The following is a 23,551-nucleotide window of genomic DNA, read 5'->3' as shown; positions in this document are numbered from 1 at the left end:
AGTTATAGGATAAACTAGGAATTGAGGGAACACAATAGAATTAAGATGGGGATCTGGAAAGGCTTCCTGTAGAAGGTGCAGTTTTATCTAGGACTTGAAGGAAGCTGGGAGGTAGATATGGCAAGGGAGAGCCTTCCAGACATGGAAAAAAGGCCTCTTTGGATGTGAGGTGATGAGGTCCTGAGCTCATATAGTAGCTGAATGGGGGTAGGGAAGAGGAAGTATAAAAGGGAGGCAGTGGAAGTGAAAATAAAAAGATATGGCAAAGAATTCAATATATGGAGCGAGTGAATGAGAGTGAGACAGTGACTTGGGAGGTTAGTGGTTCTCCCCACGATAACAGAAAAATTTGTAAGGGAAAAAGGGCTAGGGAAAATATGAGTTCTTTAGATGTCCTTTAAAATGTTTTAAAGTTTATTTTAATCCTTACCTTTTGTCTTAGAATCAATACTAAGTATTGATTCTAAGGCAGAAGAGCAATGAGGGTTAAGTGACTTGCTCAGGGTCACACAGCTAGGAAGTGTCTGAGGCCAGATTTGAACCTAGACACCTCCCATCTCTAGGCCTCTCAATTCACTGAACTACCCAGCTGCCCCCTATTTTTTTTTTAAATAAATGGATGATAAGGGTAGACTGTAGAATTAAAGGGAGGGTCCAAAGAAAAGAAAAGGTCAGTATTATAGTATATTATAGCCTTCTAATTAGAATGCTAGAGTACTTGAATACAGAGTAAAGAGCTCCTTCCAAAGCCAGAATTAAAAAAATTTTTTTTAGTGAAAAACAAAACAAAACAAAAACCCTTACCTTCTATCTTAGAATCAATACTGTGTATTGGTTCCAAGGCAGAAGAGCAGTAAGAGCTAGGCAATGGGGGTTAAGTGACCTGCCCAGGATCACACAGCTAGGAAGGGTCTGAGCCCAGATTTGAACCCAGGTCCTCTCATCTCTAGTCCTGGCTCTCAATCCACTGAGCCACCCAGCTGTCCCCCAAAGCCAGCATTTTATTTTATTTTTATTATTGTTTTTAAACCCTTACCTTCCATCTTGGAATCAATACTGTGTATTGGTTCCAAGGCAGAAGAGCGGTAAGGGCTATGCAATGAGGGTTAAGTGACTTGCCCAGGGTCACACAGCTGGGAAGGGTCTGAGCCCAGATTTGAGTCTAGGACCTCCCATCTCTGGACCTGACTCTCAATCCACTGAGCCACCCAGCTGCCCCTCAAAGCCAGCATTTTAAGAGGACTCCCAGGCCAGTCATCTCTTGTCAAATATATTAACATATATAACTCATGAGTTACATGTAGCATATTACCCATATATAATAAATGACATTACACATGTGTGATTCCACTTATTACCCCAGGCAGTGTTAATCAATTATGCCACAATTATTTATACCATATTTCTTTATGTGTTAACTATATGTTATATAGATATTATAAATAGTGTATGGTATATATCATAATGTATTATGTATCTCACATTTCACATATGGGTGTATATTTATGATTATAGTTGTAAATATAGATAGAAGTTATGTAAATATAGATAAACATCCGCATTGGTACTCCAGTCTTAGTGGTATGTCCTCAATTAGAGAACTAAAGGGCACAATTTAAAAAAACAAAAGTCTTTCCAAAACCTCCCTTCAAGGAGGACTCCCAGGACAGCCATCTTTCCGTGTCCCATCAGGTTTGCTTATTTCCCTTGGCTCCATGGTGTCCTCAGGCACCTCCTCATAGGGTTGTTATGTGTATGAAAAAGAAATATATGTAATATATAAAATTCTTTGTAAAAACCCCATTTGTCAAGTTATTATTATTATTTATTCAAAAGATATATTTGAACACAGATACATTTAAATATAACATATATTTTCTTATAAAATTTAATTGAAGCTTTAGCAGAGAAGAGAACGTTTAAATTTATGGCTTTACAATATTGTAAGGTTGATCAACTGTGAAAGGCTTTAGCTACTCTGTTCAAGACGATAACCCAAAACAATTTCTAATGACCCACAATGAAAAATGTTATCTACCTTCAGAGAGAACTGATCAACTTTGAATGTAGATTGTGAAGCATACTTAAAAAAAATCTTTATTTTTATTGTTTTACTTTGTTTTTGTTTTCTTTTGCAATAAGGCTAATATAGAAATATGTTTTGCATGACTTCACATCTATAATCAATATCAAAATGCTTGCCTTCTCAAGGATAGGGAAGGGAGAAGATTTGGATTTCAAAAAAATTTTTTTTAAAGATTATTAAAAATTTTTACATGTAATTGGGAAATTTTTAATGAAATAAAGTTAATTTTTAAAAATGAAATAAATATGGGCTTTGCTTGTGAATTAGACTAAGATAATTTGCTGAAGATTTGATGGAACATATAATTATTGTTTAAAACTTCCTTTTTTACAGGATTCTTACTGCCTGGAGAAAAAGAGTAGAAAATGCAAAACAACGAAATTATAAAACCTGCCAAATACTTTTCTGAATTGGAAAAGAGTATCTTGCTTGCATTAGTGGAAAAATATAAATATGTGCTTGAATGTAAGAAAAGTGATGCCAGGACAATTGCACTTAAGCAGCGGACCTGGCAAGCCCTGGCCCATGAATACAATTCTCAACCGAGCGTTTCACTACGAGATTTCAAACAATTGAAGAAGTGTTGGGAAAACATCAAGGCACGGACCAAAAAGATAATGGCGCATGAAAGGAGAGAGAAGGTAAAACGGAGCGTTAGTCCACTTCTAAGCACACAGGTAATAGGGAAAGAGAAGATTGCCAGCATGCTCCCTGAGCAAATTTACTTTTTACAGAGTCCTCCAGAAGAAGAATCAGAATACCACCCTGACACGGCAAACCAAGGTATAAATGCTCCCGTTACCTCTTGCTTTGTTCATTGGGATGCCATCTACATTTGTGTGTGTGTGTGTGTGTGTGTGTGTGTGTGTGTGTGTGTGTGTGTGTGTGTGTGTGTGTATAATGTTCTAAATTTTTACATAAACTTTGATGTTAGTTATTGATGTTCCCCATTGAAAGTTGGGGAATCAGATGCTAGAATGAGGTGTTGAATTATATGTTTGCAACACTTTATGGCATCTTTTTTTAAACCCTTACTACCTTAGACAGAAGAGCAATCAAGGTTAAGTGACTTGCCCAGGGTCACATAGCAAGGAAGTATCTGAGGCCAGTAATGAACCCAGGTCCTCTGGACTCCAGGGCTGGTTCTCTGTCTGTTGTGCTAGCAATAACTGCCCCTTAAAGCCTGAGGTTATTATTTAGTCATTCAGTCATGTCTGACTTTTTGTGATCCTGTACTACCTTGGGATTTTCTTGGCAAAGATGCTAGAGTGGTTTACCATTTCCTTCTCCAGTAAATGAAGGAAAATAGAGTATTCCCTGAAAGATGGTGGTCTGTTCACTGAGCTACCTTTCTACCTCATCCTTGTGACATCTTAGAGGGTCTATAGACACTTCCAAAAATGGGAGAATTTTTTTATTTAATTACCCAAGGACTTCTGTTGATTATGTCATTTAATATGATAGATCAGAATACATCTTAGGGATGGAAACAGGCATTCTTCAAGGAGGATTTGCATTAATGCTTATTATCAAATAGAGCAAAATGAGCATTTCTAAAAGTTTATTGCAAAATTTTTTTCCCCGTTGATTCCCAAATTTTAACAGTTCCTTAGGGAACTAAAAAATTCTCAAAAGAAAATTAATTTTAAAAAATTCTAAAGAAATAATCATGGCTAACATTTACATAGTACTTTAAGAGTTTTATTTTTATTTTTTTTAAACCCTTAACTTTTGTGCATTGGCTCCTAGGTGGAAGAGTGGTAAGGGCTAGGCAATGGGGTTTAAGTGACTTGCCCAGGGTCACACAGCTGGGAAGTGTCTGAGGCCAGATTTAAACCTAGGACCTCCCGTCTCTAGGCCTGGCTCTCAATCCCCTGAGCTACCCAGCTGCCCACTTTAAGAGTTTTAAAATGCTTTATAAGAGGGCAGCTGGGTGGCTCAGGGGATTGAGAGCCAGGCTTAGAGATGGGAGGTCCTGGGTTCAAATATGGAACTCAGACACTTCCTAGCTGTGTGACCCTGGGCAAGTCACTTAACCTCCATTGCCTACCCTTACCACTCTTCTGCCTTGGAACCAATACGCAGTATTGATTCTAAGATGGAAGGTAAGGGTTTAAGAAAAAAAAATGCTTTATAAATCTTGTCACAATTGATTCTCAACAATACTATAAAATAGATGCTATTATATTATCCCCATTTTACAGATGCAGAAACTGTGACAGACAGATTTTAGGTGACTTGCTCAGAGTTCACACAGATAGTAAATGTCTAAGCCTGAATTTGATCACAAGGTTTCCTGACTTCATGAATTATAAACTTTTTGACAACATGTTACAAAGAACTCATTTAAGGAAAATGAAGGATTATTGCAAAAATTTTAAAAAATGGCTTGGTATCACAATTCAAAGGGCTGGTAATCATTGAACTATTGAAATATCTATAGATAAGTAATAAGCAAAAAGAAATAGCTATGCAGAGATACTTCATCTTTAGAATAATGTCAAAAAATATTTCTATATCAGTTTGGAAACTCTCAACTTAGGTACTATTTTTTAAAAATAAAAGTTATTTTAAAATCAGTTATTTAGAAACTGGGACACATTTTCCCATGGAATCAATCCAACAAATATTGATTATACATCTGTTGTTTGTAAAAATGTATGCTTGGAGCTGAGATTTAACTGATGTCCATGATGACCAGCAATATCTCACTCTTATTAGATTTCATAATATTCTTTTTTATTTTTTAAAGTTATTTTTATTTTTTCAAGTGGTCCTTTCTGTTCTACTTAGACTAGGTGACAACCATTTGGTAGAGAAGAATGTCAGATTTTATATAAATAACATAAATGAAACTTAAAACAATATTTTAGTCAGTGTTCACAGCTGTTACTAAAAGATGTTTTCTTAAATATGGAAAGGATATTTTCTATTGTCACAAATGAGAACTTGAGTGTTTTTGTCCATTAAATGTAAACATACAAAAAATACCCTAAACAAATGCTCACAAATAATGAAAAAAATTCTACATTTTCCTTTCCTCTGGAAAGAATCTTATCTTAAAGGATTAGCTTGAAAATACGTTTTCAAGACTGCAGCATACAGAATCATCTCCTTTTTAAAATAGTATTACATTTCTTTTTTTTTGTTTGTTTTTTTGAATATTTTTTATTTTCTGCCTTATCTATTATCTTTTTTAAAACATTTATTAATATTCATTTTTAACAAGGTTACATGATTCATGCCCCTACTTTCCCCTTCACTCCCCCCCCCCGACCTCCCCCCACCCATAGGCGATGCACATTTCCACTGGTTTTAATATGTGTCCTTGTTCAAGACCTATTTCCAAATTGTTGTTAGTTGCCTTGGTGTGGTTGTTTCAAGTCCACATCCCCAATCATGTCCTCCTCATCCCATGCATTCAAGCATTTGTTTTTCTTATATGTTTCCTCTCCTGTAGTCCTTCTTCTGAATGTGGGTAGCATCTTTACCATAAATCCCTCAGAGCTGTCTTGTGTCATTGATTTCTGCTGGTAGAAGTCCATTGCATTCGATTTTACCATAGTATATCAGTCTCTGTGTACAATGTTCTTCTGGCTCTGCTCCTTTCGCTCTGCATCAGTTCCTGGAGGTCTTTCCAGTTCACCTGGAACTCCTCCAGTTTATTATTCCTTTTGGCACAATAGTATTCCATCACCAGCATATACCACAATTTGTTCAGCCATTCCCCAATTGAAGGACATACCCTCCTTTTCCAGTGCTTTGCCACCACAAAAAGTGCAGCTATAAATATTTTTGTACAAGTCTTTTTGTCTATGATCTCTTTGGGGTACAAACCCAACAATGGTATGGCTGGTTCAAAGGGCAGGCATTCTTTTATAGCCCTTTGAGCATAGTTCCAAATTGCCAGCCAGAATGGTTGGATCAGTTCACAACTCCACTAGCAATGCATTAATGTCCCAGTTTTGCCACATCCCCTCCAGCATTCATTACTCTCCCCTTCTTTCATTTTAGCCAATGTTTGTTTTTAAATTAGCTACAGAGTGTGTTTTTCTATGTTTTAAATGTTATATGGTGGATCCAATGTCATCCTCTTTATTTGGCACCTTCTGAACTTTAACTTCTACTCTTTAATCATCCTTTGATGTTCTTTTCTTTCCTTCCTTTTTATAGTATCTCTATCATTAATTTGCTATTGCCTCCAATTCCCTGCCATAATAAAAATAAAAGCCCTTTGCAGCAGATAAATGTATCACCCAAACCAACTCCACACTTTTATTATCTCTTAATTTGTACGTCTCATTTGGTACCTCTTGTCCATTACCTCTCTGCTAAGAAGAGGATCTTCTTTTACTGTTTAGCAAATGTAATCGGTAATATCACATATATCACTTTATGTATCTGGACAGTAAGCTTTTATTGGCATTTAAAAAAATTTATGCTCTTTGGGGCTTTGTTATATTAAACTCATTTCCCAATATATTCTTCCACTCTACCCCCAACCCTAACCTTGAAATATCTCTTATAACAAACAATTAAACAGAACCAGCAGATAATTCGTATTTTTTGCCATATTTTTACCAAGTCCAGCATTCTATCCAACGTGTCACCTAGCTGCCAACATAAGTGTCAACATAGATAGCCTACTTGTCAGACTCTCACAACAAAGTTGAGAGATATCAATAAATTGGCCGATCAAATTGAAATCACAGAAGACGAGAGTGAGAAGAGTGAGAGAAAAACTTTGAAATAAAGTTGGAGATGTAAGTCGGAGACAGATTAGGGAAGATCTTGAGCTCAAGGCTGATGAATTTATTTTTAGAGGTTATGGGAAACCACTGAAGAATTTTAAGCAATTCTTAAGATTAAGAAAGTCTGGTGGACCAAGTTCCTTTTCAAATTCTTTGGTATTCTTATTCCTAAATAATTTTTAATATCAATTTTTCATATTCTTTAGAATTTCCCACAGGGACTAAAATTGATATTACATTAAATCTCCATTAATTTAGTCTTCTGATGCATAATAAAGCATTTCCCCATTTAATAATACTTTCTTTTATTGCTTTCACTGGAATTTAATATTTTTATTTACATAAATAACTTATTACTGGGTCTAATAGCTAACTATTAAATGTTTTCTATCACCCTATTTTTTCATTTTATTTTCTATCTGTGTTGTTATTATATTGGAATACAATTGATTTTTAATTATAAAGCTCAACCTTGCAGCTCCTTTAAAATATTCTTTGTAGATATCTTTTGTTTTTACATTACCTTCATTTCCAAATATATCCCATCCCCCAGCTCCCACCATCCTTTCTAACAAAGAATAAAGCAAAAAGCAGTTCAACAAGGCTGGTCTAGCACTTCAACTAAATCTGACAATATGTGCGAGGTTCCACACCAACAGTCCCTGATATTCTGCAAAGAAGGAAAGAAGGTGCAATTTCTCATCTCTTCTTAGGGCCCAAGCTTGATCATTATAATTACACAGAGTGCCGAAGGCATTTTGAACTTGTTATTTTAAATTATTCCCTTGGATTTTCTAAGTTTTCATCAATGTTGTCTATATAATATGAAATTTATATTTCTTATTTACTGTATTTATGACATTTATTTTTCATTTTTGAAAATGGCAACCAACATTTCTTTACTGTATTAGTTGCAGGGGACCTTGTTTGTATTTTTAAGGGGAAATTTTTCTAGCCAGTATGATTTCAATTCTTGATTTTAAATATGAATTTTTTACTACAATAATCAAAACATTATTCTTTTCTATTTAAGATCTATAATAAAGAACATATTTTGAAAGTTAGTGGATAAAATGTAACCACTTATCTGCTAAGATAATTATAGAAGTTAATATGATACATTGATAAGTTTTCTTTGTGTCATGCCTGCTTTAAACCCAGTGAATAACTTTTTGGTTTTTGTCTGCTTATACTAATACTATGTATTGGTTCCAAATGCAATAAGGGCTAGGCAGTGGGGGTTAAGTGATATACCCAGGGTGCAACTAGGAAGTATCTGAACCCAAGAGCTCCCATCTCTAGACATGACTGTCAATCTACTGAGCCATCTCGCTGCCTCAAATAACTTCAGGGGAGGGGGGGTGTTATTTAATTAATTAATTTAGAATATTTTTCCATGGTTACAAGATTTGTGTTCTTTCCCTCCCCTCCCTTCACCCCCTCCCGACACACACTTCCACTGGGTTTTACATGTGTTATTGATCAAGACCTATTTCCATATTATTGATATTTGCACTTAGGTGATCATTTAGAGTCCACATCTCCAATCATATCCTCACTGACCCATATGATCAAACAGTTGTTTTTCTTCTGTGTTTCTACTCCCACAGTTCTTCCTCTGAATGTGGATAGCATTCTTTCTCATAAGTCCCTTAGAATTGTCCTGGATCATTGGATTGCTGCTAGTAGAGAAGTCCATTATATTCGATTGTGCCACAATGTAATCTCTATGTACAATGTTCTCCTGGTTCTGCTCCTTTCACCCTGCATCAATTCTTGGAGGTCATTCCAGTTCACATGGAATTCCTCCAGTTTATTATTCCTTTCAGCACAATAGTATTCCATCACCAACAGATACCACAATTTGTTTAGCTATTCCCCAATGGAAGGGCATCCCCTCTTTTTCCAAATTTTTGCCACCACAAAGAGCACAGCTATAAATATTTTTGTACAAGTCTTTTCCCCTATTATATCTTTGGTGTACAAACCCAGCAGTGGTATGGCTGGATCAAAGGTCAGGCATTCATTTAAAGCCCTTTGGGCAATTTCAAATTGCCATCCAGAATGGTTGGATCAATTCACAACTCCACCAGCCATGCATTAATGTCCCAATTTTGTCACATCCCCTCCAACATTTATTATTTTCCTTTGATGTTATTTTAGCCAATCTGCTAGGTGTGAGCTGGTACCTCAGAGTTGTTTTGTTTTGCATCTCTCTAATTATAAAAGATTTAGAACACTTTTTCATATGTTTATTGATAGTTTTTATTTCTTTATCTGAAAATTGCCTATTCATGTCCTTTGCCCATTTATCAAGTGGGAAATGGCTTCAAATAACTCTTAATGTTTATAAGATTTCTTATAGGATTATTGAATCTAGTTTCCTAAGGATAACTTTTCTGTGCAGGTGAGTGGGTACATTGTCATTTTCTGAGGTGGGAATAAAAACCACATTGGATAATAATAGAATTTAAGATTTGCAAAGTTCTTGTGTTTGAGAAACGTATGGAGGAACTAGACTTTCCTGTGACCTCTTTCTCCTTCCCAAGACAGTATCTACTAAGAATTGAGCAGAGACCCTTAGGGCAGTGACTGGATAGAGATAGTCTACAGGACCCTCAGTTCCCCTCCTATAAGATAATCCATAGTTTACTGTATTATGCTGTTTGCCAATTAGGTAAATTCCCACTTTTCTCAGTGCCTTTATTATGATGGACTTGGAAAATTTTTCCTTTGATATTTTTCTTTATTTGTTTTTTTAAATTGCTTGGTCAAGGGCAGCTAGGTGGCTTAGTAGATTGACAGCCAGGGAGGTCTTGGGTTTAAATCTGGCCTCAGACAATTCCTAGCTGTGTGATCCTGTCTAAGTTGCTTAACCCCTTTTGCCTAGCCCTTATCACTCTTATGCTTTGGAACCAATACACAGTATTGGTTCTAAAATGGAAGAGAAGGATTTAACAAATAAAAATAAAGTGCTTGGTCAGAATTTGTTTCTATTTTGTACTTGACACCTCCTAACCATCAAGAAGAAAATTTCCATATACAAAACAGAACTGAAAAGGAGTATGACTATTATGTACAACCTGCTTTTAAAAAAAAGCATGTAATGAATTTAGCATGTTATTTTCAAAGCTATCCTGTTTCTCTATTTCCTTTTGAAGTTTTTTTTTTTTGTTTTCTTCTGAGCAAAAATTTTCTTCTGGGAAAAAATGTTTCATTGAATTTTCTTTCTTTTCTTTTCTTTCTTTTGTTTAATCAAAACTATTGGTAAGTCACTTCTTTCCTATAATCCTCCCTCCCTCTCTGAGAAATAAAATAAAAATGCAATATTTGAAACAAACAATAAAGAAAAACAAATTCACACATTTGCCATGTCCAAAAATATATATCTCATATATAATGAATCCATCACTTTTCTGTCAAGAAGTAGGCAGTATGTTCCATCATTAGTGATTCTGGAATCATGACCAATTATCATATTGATCAAATTCTTAGGTTTTTCAAAAATGTTGTTACAATGTTGTTATTATATAAATAGATTCTCTTGGTTCTGGTTACTTCACTCTGCATCAGTTTATGTAAGTCTTCCCAGGTTTCTCTGAAACCATCTCTTTTGTCATTTTTTCACTGCTTAATAATGTTCCACTAAAATTATATGCCAGAATTTGTTCAGATATTCTCAGATAGGTGGGCATCCCCTTTGTTTCTAGTTTTACTTTTGTCTTTGTGTTTGTGTGTGTTTTGCTACTCCAAAATGAACTGCTATTAATATTTTTGTGTATGTGGATCTTTTTCCTCTTTTTTGATCTCTTTGGTTAAAGGTTTCACCTAATCCATTACTATTTCCTTTGTCTTGTTCATATCACATAGGTGGTATTATTCCCCCTCTCCTTACAGTGAGAGACTACGATATGAGAGAATAACAGGAAAGGAGCAGAATTTTTTATGCCATCTCCTGATGTCTCAGGTGTAGACTGGATGTAACTTAGTGTACTGGGAATTAGAAGCTTGAAAGAAGACCTTTCTCTGCTATTAACTTCCTATGTTACCTTGAATAAATGTGATTTCTATGATTTCTTTAAAAAAAACCAAAATCTCTTCCTTCTGTCTTTGAGTCAATACTGTGTATTGGCTCCAAGGCAGAAGAGTGGTAAGAGATAAGCAATGACTTGCCCAGGGTCACACATCTAGGACATGTCTGAGATCAGGTTTGACCTAGGACCTACCATCTCTAGGTTATTCTCAATCCACTGAGCCACCTAGCTGCCCCTGATTTCTAGGTATTTCACTTGAAAAATGATACCTATACCTCCTTCCTCTCTCACCAGGACTTTATGCTCACAAATAGCAATGAAATGCAATTCATGATTGGAAATAACTTATTTTTAGGATTACTATTAGGCATATTTTCAAGGTATATTACTTTTCTAGGAAATTAAGGTTGTTTCATTATTTCATTAAGAAAATGGCTATCTAGTAGCCAACAATAGCTGTTTAGTTAATAGCTTAAAAGAATAAATGTAGCTTTCATTTTCCATTAGGTGGCACAATAGGTAGAGCAGCAGACTTGGATTCCAGAAGATCTGAGTTTGAGTCTTCTCATCTTAGACATTTCCTAGCTCTGTGAGAAACTTCACTTCTTTTACCTTTAATTTCTTCATCTGTAAATACAGATAATAATATTTTTGTTCAGTCATGTTGACTCTTCATGGCTCCATTTGGCTTTTTTTTTTTTTTTTATCAAAAGATATTGGAATGGTTTACCATTTCCTTCCCCAGCTCATTTTACTTATGAGGAAACTGAGGCAAACAGGGTTAAGTGACTTGCCCCAGGTCACACAATTCGTATCTGACAAAGTCAGTTTTGAATTTAGGAAGATGAGTCTTTCTGCCTCTAAGTCTGGCAGTATTTCATCCACTGTGCCATGTTGCTCTTGGGATAATAATAGCACCTACCTTACAGGGATGCTGTAAGCATATAAAGAAATCACTTGTAAAGTGCTTTGCAATCTTTATTTTTTATTTTTAAAACCCTTACCTTTCATCTTGGAGTCATTACTGTGTATTGGCTCCAAGGCAGAAGAGTGGTAAGGGTAGGCAATGGGGGTCAAGTGACTTGCCCAGGGTCACACAGCTGGGAAGTGTCTGAGGTCAAATTTGAACCTAGGACTTCCCGTCTCTAGGCCTGGCTCTCAATCCACTGAGCTACCCAGCTGTCCCCTCTTTGCAATCTTTAAAGTTATGGATAAGATTGAATTGCTTACCAGCTCCAGGAGGGGAGAGAGAAGGAGGGTAGGAGACAATTTGGATCCTATAACTTTGGAAAACCTATGTGGAAATTTATTACATGTAATTGGTAAAAAAAAATAATAAAATAAATAAAAATAAAATCTTCAAAAATAAAGTTCTGAATATTGTTCTTATAACTGAAGATGAAGATTTAATGGATACAAGTCTGGTCTTACCAATAGGAAAATCTGGAAGCAAGTTTTGCCTCTGACACATATTGTCAGCAGAGGTAAACATTGAATTTTTCAGTGTCTTAGAGAAAGTCATAAATTATAGATAAGTTGCTGAACTGTGTCAGTGGAGGAAATTCCTACTCTAGGACTCCATTTCTATATTTTTATTTATTTCTTTTTTTAAACCCTTAACTTCTGTGTATTGGCTCCAAGGCAGAAGAGAAGTAAGGGTGGGCAATGGGGGTCAATTGACTTGCCCAGGGTCACACAGCTGGGAAGTGTCCGAGGCCAGATTTCAACTAGGACCTCCTGTGCCCCTAGAACTCCATTTCTAGAGTTTACTGACTCTCACAAAAATAAACTCCCAAGTTTTGTCCTACAGAGAAAATACTTTCTTCCTTTCTACAAAAGAGTATTTAACATTAGGAAGCCAAGACAATGCAAATCCACTTCACGTGGTTTCTGTGAGTTGAAATTGCCGTAAGGTCTGTTCCCTCTTCTCTTTGTCCGGCATCCTTCCCAAGGCATTTTGGGATTACTTTTTCCAGTCTGGCCTCTGCATGTATAGGCTGTTGATGTGGGAGAGCAACCTTTGAATTTCTGTTTTCCGCTCTTGTCTTTCAGAACCTTTTCCCGTTTCAAATCGAGAACTATGCGAGGAGGAGAAGGAACTCATTCACTTCCCAGTTTGTGAAGGGACCTCTCAACCTGAACCTTCGTGTTCAGCCGTCAGAATAACAACCAATAAAAACTACCGGAGCAGAGCCTCCCAGGAAAGCGCTTTAAAAAAGATGCACGAAGAAGAGCACCATCAGCAGATGTCCATTTTGCAGCTGCAGCTGATCCAGATGAATGAAGTGCACGTGGCCAAAATCCAGCAGATCGAAAGAGAATGTGAAATGGCAGAAGAAGAACACAGGATAAAGATGGAAGTTCTCAACAAAAAGAAGATGTATTGGGAGAGAAAACTGCAGACTTTTACCAAGGAGTGGCCTGTGGCATCATTTAACAGGCCCTTCCCCAATTCACCATAGAGGATGAACTCACGTGTGAATTCACGTTTAACTAAGGTGTCTGGGGAAAAGAGGTGTGTGAGATAAATCTGTGAACCCACAGCCGAAACGAGACCAATTAAGTGTCTGAGTCAAATGGAAGGTGGTAACTTTTTCTGAGATTACACTCAGGGAACACACACTACTTGTTCCTTTTCTGACTCCTTTATCTGTAGAACCACCTCCTCTAAGGATGAAGAAAGGAGTGATTTTGGGTTCTGAATTATAGCTATAAGTGTGATCATTCTGAATGTGATGTGTCTAATTAGGATTCATATGAGAACTCTGTGGATTTGGTTTTCAGTTGTTCTTTTTTAATGAAATAACAAGGTATTTATAATGTGAGCATTTATTATTATCATTTGGATTATTTTTACAAACATTCAAGAATTTGTACATGTTAAAATGAGGATTGTTATCTTCAAAGAGATCCTTTTGGGAGGCCAAATACTTGGTCCAGTGATCCTACCATTGCTCTGAGCACATGTGAAACTCTTCTTAGGAGATTAGCTACAGAGTTGCAACATGATCTTTTTTTAAAAAAAATCTTTTCTACTTTCATTCTTTTAGGGTGAATTTGATTAAAAAAAAATAATAGTCAGAAGTCACGAGGAGCCAGGACTAGAGCTTCAGAAAGAATAGTACAAAAATAAAGCATGAAACTTGAGAGGATGATGGAATGAAACTTAGTTGAGAGACTGCAGTCATGGAGGCAAATGGAAGGTCTTGAAATGGCAACGAAGGGTAAGGAATATGCCAAGAAGACAGTGTAGTGGGGGTGGGGGGGAAGAGTGCTAGCTCTGGAATCAAAGCACTTGGGTTCAAATCTTGCCTCTGACATTTACTACCTGTGATCTAGGATTCAAGTAGGATCACCTTCTTGGGCTTGTTTCGTCAACTATAAAATAAAGGAGTTGCACTAGGTAGCCTCAGATCCTTTCCAAGAATAGATCTAGGATCTGAAATCCAAATTCTCCTGGCCATGTGTGTCAGGGGATATTCAAGAGCAACCAGCCTTCTATAGAAAGGTTAGATGTCTTCCGTAAAGAACCAGGATTTTGTAAACATAAGATAGATAGCGTATGAGATAAGTTTTGGAATAATGAGGAGTTTATTAAGAGAAACAGAGAGAGAGAGGGTAGAGAGACAGAGAGGGAGAGAAAGTGAGACAGAGACAAAGAATGAGACAGAGAGGGAGAGGGAGAGAGACAGAAAGGGAGAGGGAGAGAGAGAGAGAGAGAGAGAGAGAGAGAGAGAGAGAGAGAGAGAGAGAGAGAGAGAGTGTGTGTGTGTGTGTGTGTGAGAAAGAGAGAGAGAGAGAGAGAGAGAGAGAGGAAGAGAGAGGTTTGAATTCTAAAACTGTTCTGAGCAATGGTAGCTCATAACATTGAATAAAGTATATGACCTCCAGAGTGACTAGGAGGAAGGAAGGCATCCACTTGAGCACATCTGGTTCATTATCTTATTATTTTATAATCACACCTTGTATATTTGAAGAAGGTACTGCCCTCCTGGCTCCTACCTTTTCTCTGGATTTCCTATCTACTTCTATAATACTAAGTTATTGATTTCCTTTTATTTGGGCTTCCAGTCACACCCAAAGAGAGGCCCATTCACCAGCCATGCCAAAGGTGCTAGCTTATAGTAATGTGATAAAATTATACATTTAGAAAGTAATGAGCTGGTTGGCTGCTTTTCCTTCACCAACCTATCTTGCCAACGTGGACTGATTCAATAGAAATTTTGAGTAGAGCTTCCTGAGCATAAAATGACCATTTGGAGGGAAAAAAGGTAGGAATCATAAGCTGATAAACACTCTAAGGAAAAATTCAGTTACTAGAGTATCGTACTCTCAATATTGAAGATTTGAGTTTCTATTCTATCACGTACCACGTACTAGCTATATGACCTTGGGTAAGTCACTTCCTACCTGGGCCTCAATTTCCTCATCTATAGAATGAGGGGCTTAGACTCACTCAAATGACCTCTTCAGGTCTCTTCTTGCTCTAAAACTAGAATCCTGTGACTCCCTCTGAGCCTCAGTCACCTCATCTGTAAAATGGGGACAATAATGGTTGCACTATCTACCTCACAGGGTGGTTGTGAGGAAGAGTGCTTTGTAAACTGTGAAACACCAAGTAAATGTGAGCTAGTAGTAGTAGTAGTAGTTAATAAACTCTAAGGCAGTTCATTAGTTTCCCAAGGCAAAATTTCCCAAGGTCATAGGTGATGAGCTAAGGAATAATGATGAATGGAATACAATCTATATGGACACTCAAAGGAGAGTGCTGGACTTGTGGTTAGGAGATCTGGGTTTGAGTCCACCTCAGACACTCTCTCACTCTCTGGCTGTGTGACCCTGGGAAAGTCACTTAACCTTTAAGAGCCTCTATTTCCTCATCAGTAATGTGAGGATAATAATCCCTGTATGACCTACCTCACAGGGCTGTTGTGGGGAAAGTGCTTGACAAACCCTAAAAAAATATAAATGTAAGTCATTATCCTTAGCTTTTGGTGGATAAAGATCTGTCTTGTTTGGAGGATCAGCTCCAAGAATATCCTAAAACAATGAGTCTGCAGAAGGGTTATGTGTGCCAAGCAAAGAGGCACCTGAGATCTTCTGGGCTTTGGATGCATCCCTCATTTTCTAACAGCCTGGCCCTTATTTTCCCATTTCCTTGGGTCTCTGCTTCCTCTCTAGTCAGCATAGTTCTAAATCCTCCCTAGTTCCCTATGGATCTACTCTTCAAGGCTTCGATGTATTAAAGATGGCACAATGTGAGGGGAATAGTGTGGGAATTCAGAAGACATGATCCAGGACCCAGCTCTGCCACTAGATATCAATGTGACACTGGGCAAGTCCCTTCCCCTTTGGGGCCTCAGTTTCCCCATCTTTTATAAAGTGAGGGGGTGGACTAAATGATAGGTAGTATAGTGTGGATAAAGTCAAGAAGACTTGAGTTCAAATCCTGCCTTAGACACTTACTGCGATGTGACATTGGGCAAGCCACTTAACTCTCAATTCCTTGATTTTTCACCTGTAAAATGAAGGATGGACGTGATAACTTCTAAAGCGCCTTCCATCTTGAATAGTCTATGCCTCGGGGCAGGAAATCATATGATAGCTTTAGAGTCGGAAGGGAACTTAGAGACCATCTAATCCAGTTCCACTCATTTTATAAGTGAGGGAAAAGATCTGGAGAAATAATATGACCTGCTGAAGGTCCCATTGGCAGCAAATAGCAGAGGTGGGATTTGAACCAAAGTCCTCTGATTTCAGAGCCATTGCTTGTTTTCACACTGTATCCCATGATCAAAAAGTATTCAAAATGAAAGCAATATGGATTTTTTTGTTTTTTTTTTTTGTTGTTGTTGTTGTTGTTTTGGCTAAAGAGAAGCACACCATCCATTGGATGAGTTTTCTCAGCTTCTGTTTTCAGGACAATCTGGTACTTGTGTGTGCTTATTTGTGTGCATGGAAATCTAAGGCTGGTGTTAGGACTAGATAGCGTAACCCCAGGTAACTTGATGGATGAGGGAAGAAGGAATGATGAGATAAAGAGAAGAGAAGTGTGAGTGACTGGGTAGATGAGGCCAGATTATGAAGCACCTTGAATGCCAGACTGAAGAGTTTGGATTTTTTTTTTTCAGTAGGCAGGAGGAAGTCACTGAATCTTTCTGAGCTAAGAGTTGACATGAGCAATATAGAGCTTTAAGTCCTATTCCTTAGACCACTGTAGGGGCTTAGCAACTGCCATTAGTCTCTTCCCACTCCAGTGCATTCCACAAGTCATTGCAAGATTAATCTTTCTAAAGCACTGTTGCTCAGGCCAACTCTTAGTTCAAAATGATTCGATGACAATTCCATTGTTAACTTTGCCATGAAGTGTGCCCTTGAATGCAACCTAACTTCCCTCTGCCTTGGTTTTTCATTAGTGAAATTGTTGTGATGCTTATCTACCTCCCACGAATGTTGTTAAGATTAATCAGTTAATGGTGGTAAAACATTTTTATAATAAAAAGTATTCTAAAGTATGCGATATTGTTGTAATGCTAATATTCATTCCTGGTCTTGAAAGTACCCCTGTGCTCATTTTCTCTGCTATAGCAGCATTACAGATGTGCCCACTTAAAAAAAAAACAACTCAACATTGCTTGGCATGGTAGCACACCCTTCTCCTCCCTTCTCCCTTTTGTCTTGGGGAGGCTGAGGCTGGTAGATTGCCTGGCTTGGGAAGTACTTGGCTGCAGTGGGACTAAAGCTGTTGGGTGTTTGTAATATGCTGAGCACTCATAAATAGAAGAACACCAGGCTACCCAAGGAAGGGCGAATCAGCCCAGGTCAGAAAAAGGTAGCAGGTTAAATATTGGGATGGAGCCCATGGGTGGCCACTGTACTTCTAGTCCAGGTGAGATGGGGAGACCCAGTCTCAAAAGAAGAAAATTCAGCCTATACAAATCCATTCCTCTAAATAGATATATTAGAGCATGGTTATTTGCTTTACAAAAGGATTCGCTATAGGTTTCCTGTAAATAGAGAGCCCTTGGGGATAGTTAAATAGGATTCCTTTTCCAAAAATGCAATTTATACGTAGTTTTAAAAGAACATATCTGATAAACCTAAAGACCCCATCTAGGCAACAAGAAAATAAACAGACTCCAACTAGGCAAAAGAAAGCCAACAAAATGGTTGTCAACAACATCCTGCAATTTTGAGACCGGGACTCCCCACCTCTCTCAGGAACATCCAATGAAGTTGATCCAAGTAGCTCACCTTCCCCAGAGACAACCAACAGAGGTGACCCAAAGCTGTATTACCCCTGAAGCCCCCTAATGCTATAAGATCTCATGATTCCTCCACCCAGATGGGACTCCACAGCCACCTCTACTGGCATTGGACTCTCCCTTGCTGCTTCTTTTCTTCATTAAAGCTTTGTTATATTACCTTACTCTGGTCTCTTTGTCTCTTGGGTTGATCCCCCATTGGTCAGACTGACAATATACTGAAGAAAGAAAGACATTCCATTATATATGATAGGTACCTCAAGTAATTGAGAACTCAGGAATGGAACAATCCGCCTATCATTATGAGGCTGATGGCTTCTCTCTGGATATCTCCACATGAGTCTCCCTTTGGGTGGTGGATCTCTTGTTATTTATGTGAGAAGGGTGGGTCAGTTGCTCCATTAACACACCAGGTTGGACCAGTAAAATGTCTTCAGGCTCATAAATATTCCCAATATCAGCTTGGCTTAATAGATTTTTTAAAACAATGAGCTAGGGATCAGAAAGTCTGCGTTTGATCAGTTTAAACACTTACTGTCTGCCTTGGCAAGCCACTGAACATCTCTGAGTTGAAGATTACTCCTCTATCAAAAGGCAGCTAGTCCTTGCAATTTCTACCTTTATTGTGAGCCAAGTACTTTGCAGATGGCAAAGCACTTTAGAAACCTGAGTTTATGTAGTAGCCATTTAGAAACCCAGATTTCAGATACAGATTTTCTCATTTTCCCCTTCTTTTTGTGCAAAGCACAAGATGAACCCCTTAGGAGCCAAAAAGAGAAAAAAATCCCCCTCTTCCTTATCCCTTGTTCTTTTTCTGTTGTTAGCTATGGATTTTCCAACCTTGGGCTTATGGAAGTACCTAAGGGGCTCTGAAAATCATTTAGGAAAACTGAGAGCAGACAGAAACTTCTGGAAAAGGTGTTCTTAATTTCTTTTTTGTCAGCCTTTGGTAGTCTGGTGAAGCTTCTGAATCCCTTCTCAGAATAATATTTTTAGTTATATCAAATAAAATACATGTAAAGTGACCCACCATTTTGAAACACAGTTATGAACTTAGAGAAACGTGTGATATAGCAATATGTCTAGCAGCAGATCTAATAATTACTGTAATTTCAAAGGTGTGAGGAGCTGAAACGATATTTCAAGATATTGGCAACTACTAATATGATATGAAAATATCTGATTTCTGTTGATGACAAAGTTACAGGGATACTATGATAACTATAGTTTGTTGCTTATAGTCATAATTTTAAAGGAAATGCTAAATTTCAGCTAGAGATTAATGAAAACTAAAGATATATATATATATTTTTTCTATCCAAGATACAGACCTCTAGAAATCTTTCCATGGATCTTGGGGTCTGTGGACTCTAGGTTAAGAATGCCTACTTTAAACAATACCAGTTCACACACACACAATATCTAATTTCACTCTGGTCTCTACCCACCTCCATCCTGATTTTAGTGACACAGCAAGCCAGAGAATTCTCTTTTTTTATGTTGCAGAAAGGTCTTCTGTGGGTTACTGCTGGCCATGGGCCAGAAAACTGAGTACATAATTTTGAAATGTTTGAAGATCACTGCCTTTTTATATTGGTTATTTAGCCTGTTAAGAGCTGAAGTCTGGTTTATTGTCAAATGATTTTGGATGTTACCCTTGAAAAACATTCTCAAGGCTAAAAGAATATGGCCTCAAAGGTACTTGGACAGGTAATTCAAAATCATTCATTAGACATTTCCTAATTGTTGACTATGTGAAGAATGCTTTGCTAAGACCTGGGGCTGGGAGGATTGGAGAAACAAACTCAGTCAGGCAACAAGCTTATGCACTTTGTAGGTGCCAGGTACTGTGTTAAGTGCTGGGGAAACTGAGAAAAGCAAAAAAAAAAAATCCAAACCTATCCATGTCCCTAAGGAGCATACAGCCTAATGGTGGGAGGAAAAGGAGAGAAGATAACATGCAAATAACTAGATATGTAAGTAATCATTCAGGAAAGATGAAAGGTAATAATGGTGGGGGTAATATGGGAGAGGGAGGCACTAGCTGCTGGGGGTCCTGAGGAAAGGCATCCTGTGGAAGAAAGGGTTTGAGCTGAATCATAAAGGAAGTCAGGAAAGTTAAGAAGGTAAAGAGGGAGAGAATTTCTAGCCTAGGGAACAACCAGTGAAAAAGGAATGGGGATGGAAGATGGAACATCCTTCCAGGATCTGCAGCAGGTCAAGGTAAGTAGATGATCTCATTCATGGAGGAGAGGGGGTAAATAATAAAAGTGATGGAGAGGTAAGAAGGAGACAGGGGGTGGAGAGCTTTAAATGCCAAACAGAGGAGTTTATAGTGGATGCTAATGAGAATAGGGAGTCATCAGAACTCAAGGAACAGGGGGAAACATCATCAGACTTTCACATTATAAAAAAAAAAAAGACCTTGGCAGCTGAGTAAAGGATAGATGGGAATGGGGCAAGACAAGGTCAGAAGACAACTGCAGTAATCCAAGAGAGAGGTGATGTGATGAGATCCTGAATGAGGGTTGTGGATGAATGAGTGGAGAGAATGGGGAAGTATACAAGAGATGCTCTGAAGGTAGAAATATTCGACATTAAATTTGATTTGTGGAATAAGTGAATGAGAGTGAGGAATTGAGGTTATATCTGTCTCTCTCAGAGAGAGAGAGAGAGAGAGAGAGAGAGAGAGAGAGAGAGAGAGAGAGAGAGAGAGATGATGGTGTTCTTGATAGGAAAGTCAGAGAAGTTTCTTTGGATAGGAAAGTTTGGAAGAACTGGGAAGGTTGGAAGAAAAGATAACAAGTTCTGTTTTGGACACATTGAATTTGAGGTACCTATGGGACATTCAGTTTGAGACATTAAAGAGGAAGTTGGTGATGTAGGACTGTAATTCAGGAGAGACTGAGGCTTATATACATCTGGGAATTATTTGCATAAGAGATGATAATAAAACCTATGGAGGCTGATGAGATCACCAAGTGAGATCATATAGAAGGAAAAAAGAAAAAGGCCCAGGTCCAAGTCTTGGGAGAGACTCATGATTAGTTGGCATGACCTGGATGAGATCTGGCAAATAGACTGTAAGAGTACCAGGAAAGGGCAGTGTCATGAAAATCTAGAAAAGAGTGAGTAGCCAGAAGTATAGGCTGATCTGTAATATGAAAATACTAAAGATAAGTCAAGAAGGATGAGAATCGAGAAAAGGAAGCCATTAGATTTAGTAATTAAGGCATCACTGCTCTTTGGAAAGAGCAGTTTCAGTTGGCGGGTGATATCTGTAGCCAGATGGTAAAGGGAAGAAGCTTGTAGATAGGGAAAATGTAGATAAGTGAGAGTGGAAAAGATATTGGAGAAAATTTGCTACAGAAGTAAGGATGGGATAAGGTCAAAGATTCCTTAGCAAGGAAAAGGCTGCTTCTTTATCTGGAATGGAAAGGAGAAGGAGATTGTTGGGGAAGATGTCTAAATTATGTAAGAGGGGAGGAGAAAGGGTAGTTCTCTCCTAATATCCTCAATTTGGGGACTGAATATGAGGCAAGGGAATCAGCTGAGAGTAGGGGATCAGGTCATCAGAGTTTTGTGATTTCCTCCCGTCAGCAACAAAAGAGTTAAAAAAGGCAGATGACAGGAGTTATCCAAGGTTGGGAGGTAGTTAAAGTGTGATAAGTGATAAAAAGAGGGCAATGGAGTCAGTACTGTGGTGATAAGCCAGAACAAAAACTGAAGATGGAGGGGAATGGAGGTAATAGAGAGAAGGAGAGGGTCCAAAGCACTGGGAAAATATAATGATAAAAAATTATGATTAGATAAAGGAACTTCAGATTTTGTGAACAAGGAATTTTTTTGTGGAAAAATGACTAGTAATATTTGTGAATGATAAAAAGATCAGGGAGTGGGTGGGCATTTCTGTGTCTGGCTGAAGTGGATTGAAGGAGATCATAGAAAGTGAGTAGATTGAGGAACTGGGGATGTTAGGGTATTGGAGTAGGTCCCAATAGGTATGGAGGCAGCTGGGTAGCACAGTGGATAGAGCACAGGGTCTGGAGTCAGGAAGAACTGAGTTCAAATCCAGCCTCAGATACCTTATTTGCTGAGTGACCCTGGGCAAGTCACTTAACCTCTGTTTGCCTTGATCTACTGGAGAAGGACGTGAAAAACCACTCCAGTACCTGTGTCAAGAAAACCTCATGGACAGCATTGGTGTGTTATGGTCCATGGGGTCACAAAGAGTCCCACATGAGTGAACAACCAGCACGTATTTTCAAGGACTCTAATATGAGGAAAGAAGATGGAGAAGAGAGAAAGACTGTGAACCAAGTACTGAATTCATGGGGAAAGGAATGAGAAATTTTCCTAGGGGCAAAATATAATAACTACTTAAAGAAATTTAGTTAAGAAACAGTCTCTGCCTTCATGAAACTTATAGTCTATTAGAAAAAAATAAAACAAACATTGCTGGCAACTATTTTGTTGTTTAATCATTCGGTCACGTCAGACTCTGTGTTTTCTTGGCAAAGATAACTGAGTGGTTTGCCAGTTTCTTCCCTAACTCATTTTACAGATGAAGAACTGAGGCAATCAGGGCTAAATGACTTGCTCAGGGTCACAGAGCCAGTAAGTGTAATTTATCATGCTAAGTAATCTATGCTAAATGCATCAGACAAGAAAACAAAGCAAGATCCTAAAGGAAAGATTGGCACGAATCAGGAAAGGCTTCCTGGAGGAGGTAGGCAGTTAACCTGGGTTTTTAAGACCAGATAGGTATTCAACTGGTGAAAATGGGTGGAAGGGGAGAATAAACCACATTCCAAGTAGGTGGGATATAAAGAAGGCACCGAGGGAAATATGATCATGGGTGGTAGTCTGTAGAGTACGTAAGGGCAACAGTATGAGGCAAGGATATAAATGTCTGGAGGTGATAAGATTATGGAGAACCTTGAATGCCAGTCTAAGGAGTTCAAACTTAAACTTGGTAGGCAATAGGGAGCCCCCTAAGGTTTTTAAGCAGAGGAGTGACATAGCCAGATATGTTTAATTAGTCTGGCAGCAGTAGGATGAGCAGATTGGAATGGGGAGAGTGTCATGTTTAGGAAATTATCGTTTTCCAGGTGAGTGTATTAGAGTGGTAGCAATGGGAATAGAGATGGGCTAACTGAGACGCTGCAGAAGGAAAATAGACTAGATGATAAGAGTGACTAAATGGATAAGAGAGGGGAGAGAAGGGGAAGAGTAAAAGAAAACATCAGGGTTCAAACAGAGGAAAATGAAATGGACCGTTATAAATAGCGATGGCTGAAGGAGAAGAAGAACGTGGGGAGAAATATCAGCAATTTGGTTTTGCAAACTTGAGGTGAATGTGCCAGTGAGACATTCAAGTAGAGTCGTCCAATGGGCCGATGGAAATGAGGGTTC

The 23,551-nt window shown here is 38.0% G+C and overlaps 1 protein-coding gene across 1 annotated transcript; it reads left to right on the top strand.

Annotated features, from left to right (window-relative positions):
* The first annotated feature begins 2,451 nt into the window (after positions 1-2,451).
* On the top strand, positions 2,452-13,333 carry MSANTD3 (Myb/SANT DNA binding domain containing 3). Its single transcript, XM_044657221.1, has 2 exons — positions 2,452-2,869; positions 12,924-13,333. Exons 1-2 carry the CDS (start codon positions 2,452-2,454, stop codon positions 13,331-13,333), a joined length of 828 nt encoding a protein of 275 aa, XP_044513156.1.
* The last annotated feature ends 10,218 nt before the right edge of the window (positions 13,334-23,551 follow it).

Source organism: Gracilinanus agilis, chromosome 1 (assembly GCF_016433145.1).
Source record: "Gracilinanus agilis isolate LMUSP501 chromosome 1, AgileGrace, whole genome shotgun sequence".
NCBI classification, from domain to species: domain Eukaryota; kingdom Metazoa; phylum Chordata; class Mammalia; order Didelphimorphia; family Didelphidae; genus Gracilinanus; species Gracilinanus agilis.
Note: the sequence above shows the minus strand (reverse complement) of the source record. Positions and strands in the feature narration are given on the sequence as shown.

Excerpts from the sequence above, each read along its gene's own strand:
- MSANTD3 (XM_044657221.1), top strand. The coding sequence starts at position 2,452 with ATGCAAAACAACGAAATTATAAAACCTGCCAAATACTTTTCTGAATTG. Across the intron at positions 2,870-12,923 it reads CCCTGACACGGCAAACCAAG|AACCTTTTCCCGTTTCAAAT; the intron begins GTATAAATGCTC and ends CTTGTCTTTCAG.